Consider the following 12,711-nt stretch of genomic DNA (forward strand, 5'->3'; position numbering starts at 1 on the left):
ACAGCTGAGTTTTCCCAACAGTCGGCTTTTTATTCTCCCATCAGATCAGTCATCAGTCATAGCGTCAGCAAGAAAAACTGGACCAAAACACAGTGTGTGTGTGTGGGTGTGTGTGAGCTGGAACTCACACCAACACAAACAGTGGAAAAGGCACATCTGGTGTTTGTGTGACACCAGCAGAGTCATGTGGGGTCAGACTGGGAGGACTGGCGGCACACAAAGGCCAAGCTTACTGGCACTTGTGGGACGGGCATGCGAGAGGAATGCCAGCTCACGGCATTAACGCCCCCCCCCCCCCCCCCTCAGCAGCGGGGCGCTCGTCGTGAGCGTGAAGGTCTTCCTGTCGGCACCTTCCTTCTTCCTTCCAAGCTTGTTTATTTCTACATTTCTTTATAAATGGGGACATTTCTCCCACTCCCATCGGGCTTTTGTCAAAAATTCGACACTTTGGCGTAACTTCTGACTCTCGCGGAGCCTCTAATGGATCGACACCTCCACCCCCCCGAAGTAAAGCTCCCGCTTAATTATGAGTGAAGCCCAATTCAGAGTAAAATAACCAAAGAACCAAGTACATTTATTGAGAGAGAAAGTTAGGTTTTAGCAGCAAAGGTGACCTTGACAGTGCAGCTGGGACAGAAGCGCCAACCAACTCTAGTTTAACCACCTAAACGTGACGTGAAGTCTCACCGTCTCCTCACAAAGGAGTCAAAAGTTCAGCCCTTCTGGAAAACTGATGACAAACGGAGCATGCTAAAGTACTAAACTGGGAAAAATAAATAAATAACAACCCCCTCCCCGATAAATACGAAGCGATGGCAGCATCTGAATAAAAGGCTTCGCTTCCAGGTTTAAAGTTTCGGCTGCTCCGGCCCCTCCACACCTCACCGACTCGGGCTGCCTACCTGAAATCTTAACCCACAAAGACTTCCTGTGTCCGTGGGGTGAGGGGGGGGGGCAGACTTCAGCATTGTTTTAAACACAAAGAACCAAGAACATTTGTTTAAATCATCATAAAGCCCGTTCAGGAGCCTCCATACTTCATTTGAGCGTCCGTGTCCTCACAGTGAAAACAGGGTTTGGGCCTGTCACATGTCTGCTGAACCCTCCTCCCGCCTGCTCTGTCCCAGCTCTACCTTCCTAATCCTGGAAACATTTTCTTGTACATTCTTTCTCCGGCCCGACGCCGCCTCCCTCCCTCCCTCCCTCCCTCCCTCCTCACGCTCGCCAACGTTCAAAGCTGCACCGTCCATCTTTGACCTCAGACGTCCGGTGTCTCGTCTCTCACTTCTTCCTTCGGGTTCCACATTCAGACTCGTTCAAACAACATCCTTCAACCATTTAACTGTCCAGAGCTGCTCACAGAGCCGGGGGTGGTGGTGGTGGTGGGGGGGGGGGCACTAACGTCACGGCTCAAACAGTTAACATAACCATGAGTAGTGGTCCGCTGGGTCTGTTCTGGCCCGGCCCCTCCCAATGACTGGCTTCAGACACATCTGGAAGTGTTCTGTGGCAGCTCTGTAGGGAACATGGAGGCATTCCTCCTCTCAGGCGGTGCAGACGGGGCAGGAGGGGGGGGGGCACAGGAGCTACAGCAGCTCTTCTCTAGATCAGCGGAGCGTCCTTCGTACCCCACCGCCGCTTCGCGTCATTCAAACGAGGTAGGGCAAAGTTCAGTCGCTTTCTTCAGCAGGTTCAGTCTTGCCTCGGGGGTTAGGGGTGAGGGGGGGGGGGGTCCCGTCAGATTCCTGTCAGCCCCTTCTGCAGCAGCTGCTTCCTCTGCTCCTCCCACAGGGCCTCCAGGTGCTCCGCTCTCTTCAGCGCCGCCTATCAGAGGGCAGAAACACGTTTACACCTGTCGGCCCGCTCGGCAGAGACGGGCCAGGAAGAGCGGCGGGCGTCTCACCTCGTGCTGCCTCCGCAGATTACTGACCACTTCCTCCTTCTTCAAGATGGCCACCTTGACTCTAGCCGAGCAGACAAGAGGCAGGGAGTCAATGGGATTCATTCCTAAAAGGATCCAGCATCTTGACCGTGCAGATTTCAGCGATTTTAAAAATTGTCATCCACAAATACAACAGATGGCGTTTTCTCCTCCTCCTATTGTTGCTTGACCTTTTTTTAGTGACGTTTAAAGACAAGCAGCTACAACACGTCTGTGGCGTCTTCAGCTCCTTGGCCGGTTTCTCAGTGTGAAAACGGTAAATCTGCTGCCTGATCTTCGATGACAGCTGCTAGTTTAATAACTGACAGTTAAAGTTAAGCCGTGGGCTTGTTATAGCAACCATTTCACCTCATGCCTTTGGATCTTTGCATGTTTTATCACGTTTTATCTATTCAAAGATTGAATAGACATAAAGATACAGTGTCACCCCCCCACACACACACACACCATCTGGAAGTCCGTCTCTCACCGTTGGTGGACTTCAGCCAGCTCCTCTTCCTTCTCTTTGGTGATTCTCTCCACCTCCAGTCGCAGCCTCGCTCGAACTTCTGACACCTCCACCTTCATCCTGCGATTCTCCTCATCCGTTCTCACCAACTGGTCGGCAAACTCCTGCCGTACGACCTCGGCCAGGCTGCGGCGCTCCTCCAGCAGCTTGTCCCTTTCCTTAGAGTTCAAATCATTGCTTTTCTCTTTTTTCAAGACCGTGTTTCTCCAAGTTAATGTGTTCTTCTTCTTACCTGGGTGGTATCTTTAGTCTCCTCCTCTTTCTGCCTCAGCACCGCCTGCAGTCTGATAAGCTCCGCCTCCATCTCCACCTGTTGCCTCCTCAGCTCCTGTTGCTTCTCCACAGCGGCTCTCTCCGACTCTTCCAACTCCCTCAGCTCAGCTGCGTATTTGTCCCTGACACGTTTCACCCTGACAACAACGTGTGGAGGCTGCAGATTAGTCTTTTGGAGTTATTAACAACAAATTCAAACAGAAAGGCTCCCCTAAAATCTCAATTCTGAGTTGACTTCAACATTTGCGTCTCATAAATTCGTATTTTCTTTTCCAGACCTGTGACGACATCATTTTAAAAAGGGCTCAGCGCATCTGTGTGTTCGTGCGCACGGACACACACCTGTTGTCGGCTGCCCTCTCACACTCCGCTTTGTCTTTGCTGGTCTCCTCCTCCAGGGTAAAGATGGCGAGCTCGATCTCTTTGTCCCGTTGGCGCCGCAGATCTTCTTTCAGCTCGCGCTCGCGGGTCAGCAGCCACACTTCCTGCGGACGCACGCGCACAACTGGACTAATGAAACGCTGCTTTGTTAAACGATGAATCTAGAAAATGTTTAACGGAAAAGGGTAATCATTAATCTTAAATCCTTTCATCTCCAGCCCAGAGAATCAGGTCCGCATCATTCGTTTTCAGCTGGTTAACATTTCCTGTGAAGCTGGTTCCTTTTTGGATCACTGATCAGCATCTCCACCCACGGGTGCCTCTCCCTCCAGAGCTGGACATCTGCCAGCCTCTTACTTTGCCACACATAATGGAAGGAAACATTTCCTCCTGACATTTGTCCCTTTTATTTGGAAGAGCTGCACCCGAAACTCCACACGGGTCCTCAGGAACGTGACCCAGCGGCTCTGATACGGACCTCTACCCTCCACTGAACCCAGACGTGTATAAAAGCTGTGCACATGAATGTAACAAACCTCTTTTTTCTTGTAGTTTTCCTCCCAGAGCTGTTTGTCGATGTCCAGGCGCTCCTGTAAGGTTTTCAGCTCCACCTGTCCACACACAGAAGCCAGGATGAGCCACAGCAGTGACAGCAGGGCAGAGGAGTGATGAGGCTCTGCTTCACCTGGTGTCTCCTCTCCTGCTCCTCTCTGGCCTTTTCCAGCTCTTCCCTGAGAGCTCGTCCAGCCAGCGCGCTATTGTCCTGCAGCTGCCGTCGCAGCTCATCCAGTTCAGACCGCTGCCTGTGGGTCCGACAAGACAGAGATCTTCCGAAAGAGAACTCATTCATACTTTCAGCAGTTCTTCTAAATGTCACCTATTCTCCAGATGATCTTAAAGGAGCCACATGTTATGGATGATCGAGCAAACCCAACAAAGAATCCCACAGGTGACCTTTGACCTCACCTTGATGCAAGCTGGGCCAGATTCTCCTTCTCCTCTGCCAGCTCCTTGTAGAGTCTACTCCTCTGCTGCTGCAGGGAGACCTCTTCCTCCTGGAGCTGCTTCTCATATCTAGAAAACATGGAAGCAATAAATACTAAGACAAACCTTGACGGGCCAGGACCTACAGCCAAAGATTAAATCTACGAGGTCGTTCCGGAAAAGCACAACCTTTCTTGGTGCAAAACGTCGTGAAAGTTAATTCAGACATCAAATTTAGGGGGGTTATCTTCCCCTTCTGATCTTTACCAGTCAGTGTGGAACAACAGCACTGACAGACAAGACTGAGCAGAGTGGAGTATAGCGCCAGCTTGTTAGCTTGCCTCTGTTTGGCTAGCTCATGCTCCCTCTGGCGCAGCTCCTCCTTCTCCTTCTCCAGCTGCTGCCGGAGGTCCTCACGCTGCTGGACGTAGCGCTGGGCGGCGCGCTCGTCTGCCTGCTGCAGCTCGGTCTCATGCAGCATCCGAAGGTTCTTCAGGTCCTGTTTGTGCTTTGAAATCAGCTTCTGGATCTCTGGTTCCAGACCTGAGACGGCGAGACCAAGAAACAGTAAAGCTGGTGTTCAGACTCACACAAAAGCCCCGGAAGTGCACGTTCATTCACCTTTCACTGTCATTTCTTTAATCTTCCTAGTTTTGTCGTCCATCCATTTCTCCTTGCGGATCTTCTCCGTGGCGCTCATCAGTTCCTTAAGTTTTTTGATTTCCTGCAGTAGGAGAGAAGTTAGTGGTGGGTAAACGGCTGTAATTTGTGCCATGGTGACGTGAATCTGAGGAGCGGTGAATGATGCCACACAGATTAGACAAAGATGAGTAGCTTATGTAGTTAGATGAATTTAGGCTTTAGATCTGGGACTTAAAAAGTTGCAGGACTCACATGCAGACAGACTGTCCAACAGAAGACGTGAGGGACAGAAAAATGGAAAGAAGCAACAATGTCCGAATGAGAATGAGATGCATGATCGTGTCGAAGAAGATGAGGTTACGCAAGAAAAGTTACCTCACACAAGGGACCCAGAATTTGCCACACCTGCAAGCCAAGAAAAAAAAAAAAAAAAGGGGCAAACGAGGACAGAGAAGAAGAGAAGTGACAACACAAACAGAAGCAAGTTAAACGGGAGCAGCGCTTTGATGGACAAGAGGACAGCTGCGTTAGAGACGGAGCAGGAGAAGCCTCAAACCCTCCCAGGAGCGATCACAGCTGCTCACCATTTCATGCTGCTCCTGCATTTGCGTCATTTTCTTGGTGTATTTCTGGTCCACCTGCTTCAGTTCTCCCACCACACCTTCACAGCGCTCATTCAGAGCCTTTTTGTCATGGATGAGCTGCACAGACAGGACACAAGTCTCAGACGGGACGGAAGACCGAAGCGGCTCAGATCTGCCCGTGTCTTCCTACCTGATCGATGAATGTGAGCTGCCTCTGAATGGTGCTCTCATATTGTTCTTTCTGCAGCTGGAACTTCCTGCTCAGCTCCTTCTCTTTCTCCTTCTCGTGTTTCAATGTCAGCTCCTTCTGTTGGGCCTGAGGGGGAAAAAGAAGCGCCGTCACCTACAGCGGCGAGCAGGACCGAACACCTCCACGCAAGTCTCTTCTCCCACCAGTGCGGTCTGTAGCATGCTGATGGCTCGCCTCTTATCTTCCAGCTCCAGCTTTAGTCTCATCATGGAGTTGCTGACCTCAGCGGCGGTCGCGGATGCAGGTTCACTGCAAGGCAACTCCTCTTCTGACAGCTAGGAAAATGAAATGTAAAATAAGTCTCTGTGTGTGTTATATCAGCAGGATGATAACGTCACCACGAACCGCTCTGTGGGACCCTAGCGTGACAGAGCGTGGCCTCTCCTGCTCAGACTTCTCCATCTCATCCAGGAAGCTCATGATGCTCTGCAATTTGGCATCAGAGAGCAGTGCGCCCCCATCTGGCAGTGCAGGGTGGTGACTCAGCTGACCGTGATGCTCCACGTTGTCGGTGGTCAAAGAGGTGGCGTCTCCATCCTTGAATGACACAACGTAGCTAAGGTTTTTAGTCTGCTTGAAATAAATATTTGTTTGTTTAACTTTGCGAGTATAAATCTAAATATGAAATCAGGATGTAACATGACGGACGGGAAAGTCTCACCTCATCTATCCAGGCGTATTTCTCTTTGCGGTAACACTTTGGAGCTGACAGCCTCTGGGGCTCCTCTTCCAGCAGCTTCAGGGTGTCTAACAGTTCGTTGAGGGTGGTCTTCGACTGAGGCCTGCTGGTCGACAGCCCCTGCCGCTGGTCCTCAACACTCACTGACCTCTGGAGAATCTCCTGAATCACCAAAGCAACACAAATGCACCTGCACTGAGCACTCTGACGTTTTGCCCAGGCAGAAGGGACCAGTGATGATAATCTCTTACCTGGGAACACTGGGAACCTCTGCAGTTGGACGAAGCAGGAGAAACCGCTCTGAAACCAGGGAAGTCCCCTCCCTCCTCCACTATGTTGAGGTTGAAGTCTGAAAACATTTCTTAGTTTCAGCAGGCAAGCGAAGAGCCTAATTATATGTCAAAAGTGCCGCTTTGGCCTGGAAAAGAAGACCTTGCTTTTCACATTACAACAGAATTAGGGATTAAACTTGCTGACCGGTATTTTTAGCTTTCACATCTGTGGGAGACAGCAGGCTATTGTGGCTGGATGACCCAGCGCTTTTCCTGGGCAGTTTCTTACGCCCAACAATGCTCTTCTGTCTCACGCTTTCCACCTCCGCCTCAGCTACAGGCTGGCCTTCAGAACACCGCTGAATTTGGTTCACCTGCACCTCCTGTTAAAGCCACCAGAGACACTTCAGTATAAAGACATGTGAGTTGATCAATATCCCTTCAGTCCAGACATGATCTGCACACAATGGGGGTTTAATATCTACGCAGACAAGAATAATTAATGACCTTCTTTTAGAGATTTTAAGGGGATCATTTGCATGTTGACACACATTTCTTGGACTACTGAGCGACTGAAAAGTGACCATGTCACCCAAGATTTCATGTGATTTGATTTTCGACACAGTTGAGGGGTGGTGTTCACCTGCGTGGTGGTTAGACGAGCCGGACGGGTTTTTTCTTTACGCAGCGGCTTCCTGCTGCCGTCTCGGTGTGGCTGCTGCTCCAGGCAGACATCTACGTGTGCTCGGTCCTGATCCTTGAAGGGAAAAGCAAAATGTTAATACTGAGCAGGAAGGAAAAGAAACCCACACTTAATACATTGATTCTATCAAAATCCTTTTTAAACAAAATGAAAGCAAAAAGAGGAGGAACCCTTTGGAAACAGTCCTCGAAGAACAGGACAATGTGTCTCTTGGAAAGACATGACCTAAACCAATACAGTGGTGTCTCTGGTAACCACAAACCACAAAGAAATCAGAAACAGAAGTTTGAAGGGCTATGAAGCAGGTAGAACTGCAAGATTCACCTGAGAACTCTGAGCGCTTCTGTTATTAGGCGACACAGGGGAAACAGCTCTGAAGCTCAGTTCACCAAAATCTGCAACAACGTTCAAATTGGAATCTGCAGAAATAAGTAAAAATACAACTTGTATACACTTGCTTTCTGTTAAAGGCAAGAGATCATTTCATCGCATTAGATCACAGGTACAGACCCAAATTCTTAGTTTTTAAATCTGTGGGTGACATCGGCCCATTGTTGCTAAGGGAACTCGGACTTCTGCTGGTGCAGGACGTCCTGAGAGGCTTTCTGTGTCCACCAGCAGAGCCCCCCTGTCCCACCTCAGCGACAGGCTGGACCCGTCTGTGCTGCAGTTCCTGTAACCCAACACCAGGGGGAGACAAATGGCAGCGTTGCAGTTATTGATGGTTTTATTACTCAATGTTACATACATCATAATTTCTAGGTAAGTTACGGAATCTGCTGAATGTCACCTGGAAGCCTGTGAGATGAGTCGGACGAGCTTTCCCTTCATGAATCCGTTTTCTGTTCTCGGCCTTTTTCTTTGGATGCTCCAGGTGACTCTCTTGTATGGATTTCTCCTCCCACTCCTGAAAAGCCAAAAAGAACCTTAATCTGGTAAAGAATCTGGATCAAACATCAAACCAAACCAGCCTGTAGACATGGATACCTTTTTCTTACTAGCAAGGATGCGTTTGAGGACTGTCTGGTTAACGTGCTGTCTTTGGGAGTGACGTCGGTACCAACGCTGGATTGTAACTGCTGCCTGGTTCACCTGCTGGATAAACCTTCGCACATAAAACAACTGCTTTGAGACACCATTAGCACCAGCGGCAGAGTAAAAACAGACACTGGTAGATCGGACCTCTCGGCCTCCTCTTCAGTGGCCTCCCGTCTCCGCGTGGCAACGGGGCTCCTGCGCTGGGTCGTCACCGGTGATCGGTTGTTTGAGGGCGAGGAAACCGAAGAAAAATTCTTCTGGGACTTTGTCAGGGAGCCGCTTTCAAGTGATGCCTCGTCATTCACTGTAGCTTTCAGAATGTTGCTAAAAGAAGCATCAACATGTAAAATTGTCAATCAATATCAAACTGATAAAACACATGGATCAGACCATGTCGGGGTCTTTCAGGACGTACTTAAACGACGGCCTCTGGTTGGAGCTCTTAGGCGTGAGCGGCTTCTCTGAATAGTTGTTGTGTAAGATGGTTGTGACGGAGTTCCCCACTGCTCCCTTGTTACTCCTAAAAAGAAAAGGTTCAGTGACTGTTCGTAGCATCCGTAGCTACACACACACACACACACACACACACGCACACGCACACACACACACAAAGCCCAGTAAAACAAAATCGGCTTTAATTCACATCAGAAAAGATTTATTTTCCTTAGTCATCGCAGGTTATCTGACATAACCTTTAACATTCCGAGCATTCCTCAACTCGGCCTATAGACAGATTGATGTTTAGATATGTAAGATTTAGGTTGGGCATCATCACATAACCCGTGTCATTTCAGAGGGGCCCCTTGTGTAACAACCAGTTCACAATAAAGCTCATTCTTCAGGGCCCCCGACCCAGTGGGCCCTTTTGGTAATCCATCCCTGAATTTGAGATGTTTTCCAGTGAGGCTAAGGCCATTTTTCACAGCAGCCCCTTCCAGACATGAGAGTAACAGAGAGTGGACATCTCAGACGCTTCTGTTACATTTGCCTGGAAGAGAAAGTGTCAGTGTGTGGGTGGAATTCCTGAAGGCCCTATCAGCCACTGTGATCAACAGGTATGAAACATGAACAGCAGCTACACATCCTGAATGCTGCCGTGCAAGAAGTCTAAGGGCCGATGGCAAAACCTGTTCTCATCTATATGCGCGTGCATATAGAGAGAATTCAGGGAGGACTAGACCAGAACCATCTCTTTCACACTTTAATCACACAACCGGATAGTCTGGAGATTCTCGGAAACTTTCAGGGGTGTGTGTCTTGCTCTCCTAATGCGCCTGTTTTGTATGAAGGTCATTCTGAACCAGCAAATTTTTATCCCTGATTCAAAAAAATGGAACCATTTGTGCTCACACATAGATCCTGGCTATAGTCTGGATTACACTGGATGTGAGAAAGTGGATGAAGATGCTGCCTACCTGTTGTTAGCAGTGAAAGAAGCAGCCAGAGTGATGGTGGGCTCTCTTTTGGTCAAGCTGGTGGGGGAGTCCATGCTGCCAGTGCTGTGGGAGCTCGAGTGGAGGGAGAAAACTCTGGGCTGATCATCCTATCACACGCAGATTCAATATAAACAGATAACGATGAAGGACGTATGAAGCCACACGTGACGTGACGAAGAGAGTCTGGATGATGGAAGTACCAGGATGTTCCATGTGGTTCTGTCTGGAGACATCTTGCCAAGGCTGGAGACTTTCTTGTTTCCATCGGAGCTGCTGTCGTACAGAGGCAGGCTGTCCTCATTTTGATCCTCACTGCACGCACAAAAAGGTTTTTTTAACAAAAGGGACCACAGCAACAAAATAAAACCCACAACAGGAAAGCACCAACGGCATTAGTCTATTAAAAACCTAGAAAAGATGACACCTGTCTTTTCAAGACTGATGAACTGTATGCGAAAATGTATTTCTAACTGATCCTCCTTTTAAAAGTATCGTTAAAGCACAACAGAGACAAACAACTCCCAATAAGCAGCAGTTACAGGTTTAAATATGCTCCTCTACTTCTTCTTTCCTGTCCTGCCTCAGTGCTGGAATTTGGCATTTGGCAGCTGATCCTCTGCTCGGGGGAACTCCGAAAAGGACTTAATGTAAATGTGTGCGCATGTGTTGATCCCAGTGGCCTCTCGCTCATCCTTCAAACGGCCTGAAACACAGATCCTCCAGCCTGCAAAGCAGATGTGTGCTGACCTCCAGTCTGGCCTGGCCTCTGCTGGTATCTGGGTTCCAGCCTGTGCTGTGGAGGCTGTTCCTGTCTGGTAAACTATGTAAAAGAGTGTGTGTATCTTTAGGGGGGGGGGCAGCCAGCTGGCTTAATGAAAAGCAATCTGACAGCACCATTCAGGCTGGACATTCCTCCACTTTTTGCTGCGCAGTACAGAAATGAGGGGGTTGCAGGGGTGGAGAAGTTCAGAGTGATCCAGTGAGTGCCCTCAAAGACTCACAGACACGGGGGGGGTATTTAAACTTAAAGCCCCTCCGCGCAGCATCATTTTATTCAGTGAGGGGAGGGGCATTGGTGGCAGCTGCCAGACAATAGAACAAGAACGTGCACACGCACATTTTTCCTTTCTCCTACTGGCGGTGACTGCGAGTGGGTGGGGGAATGGGGGTAACCTGACCTCAAGGCCCAGGCCCTCCCCCCTTTAACCTGAGACAAAACAAGCATTTGCACCCCCACAACCCTAGCAACAGTCGCCTGGTTTCCCTCAACTCTTTATCAAGCTAGAGCTGGCACACTGCGTGTTCCATTGTTTGAGCTGCTGCAGCTCCAGGGCTGCCAGCTGTTGCTCGGCAAAGAGCAGCAGCCTGGTTTGAGCGGGCCAGATGAACAACACGGATTCCTTCTGATGACACAGCCGCGTCTGACTCACGCCGTTTAGTTAACGCTCGTCTTTCTCACTGACGAAAGCTGCGGTCACATTTGTGCTGTTATATAGGTTATATAGGTCTCCTCACGATCTGCAAAGATCTTCTGTGCAACATGCAGAACATCCATGTCAGTGATGGGGAAACCAAGACTCTTGTCCCATATTATGTACCTTAAACCGATGATGGTCTGCTGACTGACTTGAGTGGTGCTGTTAGATCGTCGAAGGTTCTTGATGGAGCGGGATCCTCCAAAGCCAGCATCGGTCTGTTGGTGAAAGCATCTCGTTATGCTGATACAGTCGACTTCATCGTCTTAGCTATTGGGATTTTGCTGGGCGCCCCTCACCAGTGTGTTGCGTTTTCCTCTGCTTTCGCTCGCCACAGACACCGACACAGATCGAGAGAAGTATTTCCCCGGCGACGCGCTGCTGGGTCGCTTGGCTATAGAGAGCTGGGAGCCTGACAGGATGAGGTCCAGGGCATCTCCTGGGACACCTGTCGGGATGGAGGAAGGGCTACGAGCGGTATGCATCCTCAGGAAATCTGGAACAGGGTGAAACAGATCAGACACCGGCTTAGGGATTCATTACAGAAGCAGAACAACTGAGGAAGTCTTGGCTGTTTGGTCTCCAATGGCAACCCACAACACAAGTCAGTGTTTTTCTCCAGCTGGGACAGACCATCAGAAGGAACGCGGTTAAAGATTCTGTCTGACAGACTTTAATCACCACCAGATTTTCATGACCCTGGTTAATTGGTTACAATATCACCCTTCTGTTGCCAAACTAATCACGCACCTTTCGCTTTCTCGCGATGACGTCACCGCGCGGCCGCAGGTGGACATTAGCTCCGACTGCTAACGTTGCGCCAGAGTCAGGGGGGAAAAAAACACAGATAAATTCCTCTTTACATCGCCACTTCGGACGGAAACCCGGCGCAAGTTCGAGGCGTGCGATCGAAATAGCGGCCCGCTGCGTGCGCGCGTCCGCTTTCGCCAATACGTTCGCAATTCAACATCACTCGTTATTACGAAGCCGCTAACGGAAACTATTCATTTCACCGTAGCGGTTGTGGGGACCATTCCCGAGCGGTGCGCATCGGGATGCGAAGTCTGACCAAAATCGATATCCTCTTGGAAGTTTCCCGAAAAAAAACCGCCTTATTTTAACCGTCTTTCCCAGCAGTCGCGCACTCGCGCTGCCAAATTCTCACCGTTGGGTCGATTTTTAACGAGAGGATAGAAACGTCGTAATCATTGAAATGATGGTTTTTAACGTCTCTATGGCGATAGTGCAAACCTCTGTCGGGCAGGGACAGAACTGGGCGTTGAATACTTACATCAGAAGCTGAGCGGCACCATCACGGACGAGCTCCGCGGTAATTTCGCTCGTTTTAATTCCAAACACAAATACGAGAGCGGACAAAATACGAGGAGCCACTGAACTCCCAGGGAAAAAAAATAAATAAATCAGAAGTTAAGCTCCGCCCTCGGACGTCTGTGATTGGTGGAGAACAATCAGCGTCCCTTTCCTTGTCTCTGATTGGTCCGACGCATGTGTCAGTCTATCCTCCCGCTCTTAAGGGGCATGGC

General features: G+C 49.6%; 1 protein-coding gene across 3 annotated transcripts; it reads right to left on the reverse strand.

Moving 5' to 3' along the window:
- Window positions 1-5: 5 nt before the first annotated feature.
- cep131 (centrosomal protein 131) lies at window positions 6-12,603 on the reverse strand. Of its 3 annotated transcripts, XM_029836911.1 has the most exons (31): window positions 12,459-12,601; window positions 11,918-11,976; window positions 11,467-11,663; window positions 11,291-11,385; window positions 9,893-10,004; window positions 9,672-9,799; window positions 8,672-8,776; window positions 8,401-8,580; window positions 8,206-8,323; window positions 8,009-8,125; window positions 7,729-7,891; window positions 7,543-7,637; window positions 7,159-7,272; window positions 6,721-6,898; window positions 6,495-6,592; window positions 6,226-6,405; window positions 5,910-6,101; window positions 5,708-5,839; window positions 5,505-5,630; window positions 5,315-5,431; window positions 5,106-5,135; window positions 4,710-4,812; window positions 4,430-4,631; window positions 4,071-4,178; window positions 3,790-3,907; window positions 3,641-3,715; window positions 3,066-3,208; window positions 2,683-2,860; window positions 2,412-2,608; window positions 1,904-1,964; window positions 6-1,824 (listed from the first exon to the last, which is right to left on the reverse strand). In XM_029836911.1, exons 3-31 carry the CDS (start codon window positions 11,650-11,652, stop codon window positions 1,738-1,740), a joined length of 3,738 nt encoding a protein of 1,245 aa, XP_029692771.1. In that variant the 5' UTR covers window positions 11,653-11,663; window positions 11,918-11,976; window positions 12,459-12,601; the 3' UTR covers window positions 6-1,737. The 3 variants fall into 3 exon arrangements, with proteins under 3 accessions (XP_029692771.1, XP_029692769.1, XP_011605325.2); XM_029836909.1 differs by lacking the exon at window positions 11,918-11,976 and having other exon boundaries at window positions 12,459-12,603; XM_011607023.2 differs by lacking the exons at window positions 5,106-5,135; window positions 11,918-11,976 and having other exon boundaries at window positions 12,459-12,602.
- Between the last annotated feature and the right edge of the window lie 108 nt (window positions 12,604-12,711).

The sequence above is a fragment of the Takifugu rubripes genome, chromosome 1 (genome assembly GCF_901000725.2).
Source record: "Takifugu rubripes chromosome 1, fTakRub1.2, whole genome shotgun sequence".
Taxonomy (NCBI): Eukaryota; Metazoa; Chordata; class Actinopteri; order Tetraodontiformes; family Tetraodontidae; genus Takifugu; species Takifugu rubripes.

What these genes read in the sequence shown, in the direction of transcription:
- cep131 (XM_029836909.1), bottom strand. Translation starts at nt 11,652, where the DNA reads ATGCATACCGCTCGTAGCCCTTCCTCCATCCCGACAGGTGTCCCAGGA. An exon ending in CTCGTCTAACCACCACGCAG is followed by an intron (nt 6,899 to 7,158) that starts GTGAACACCACC and finishes TGGCTTTAACAG; the next exon opens with GAGGTGCAGGTGAACCAAAT. An exon ending in CTGGCTGAAGTCCACCAACG is followed by an intron (nt 1,965 to 2,411) that starts GTGAGAGACGGA and finishes CTGCTCGGCTAG; the next exon opens with AGTCAAGGTGGCCATCTTGA.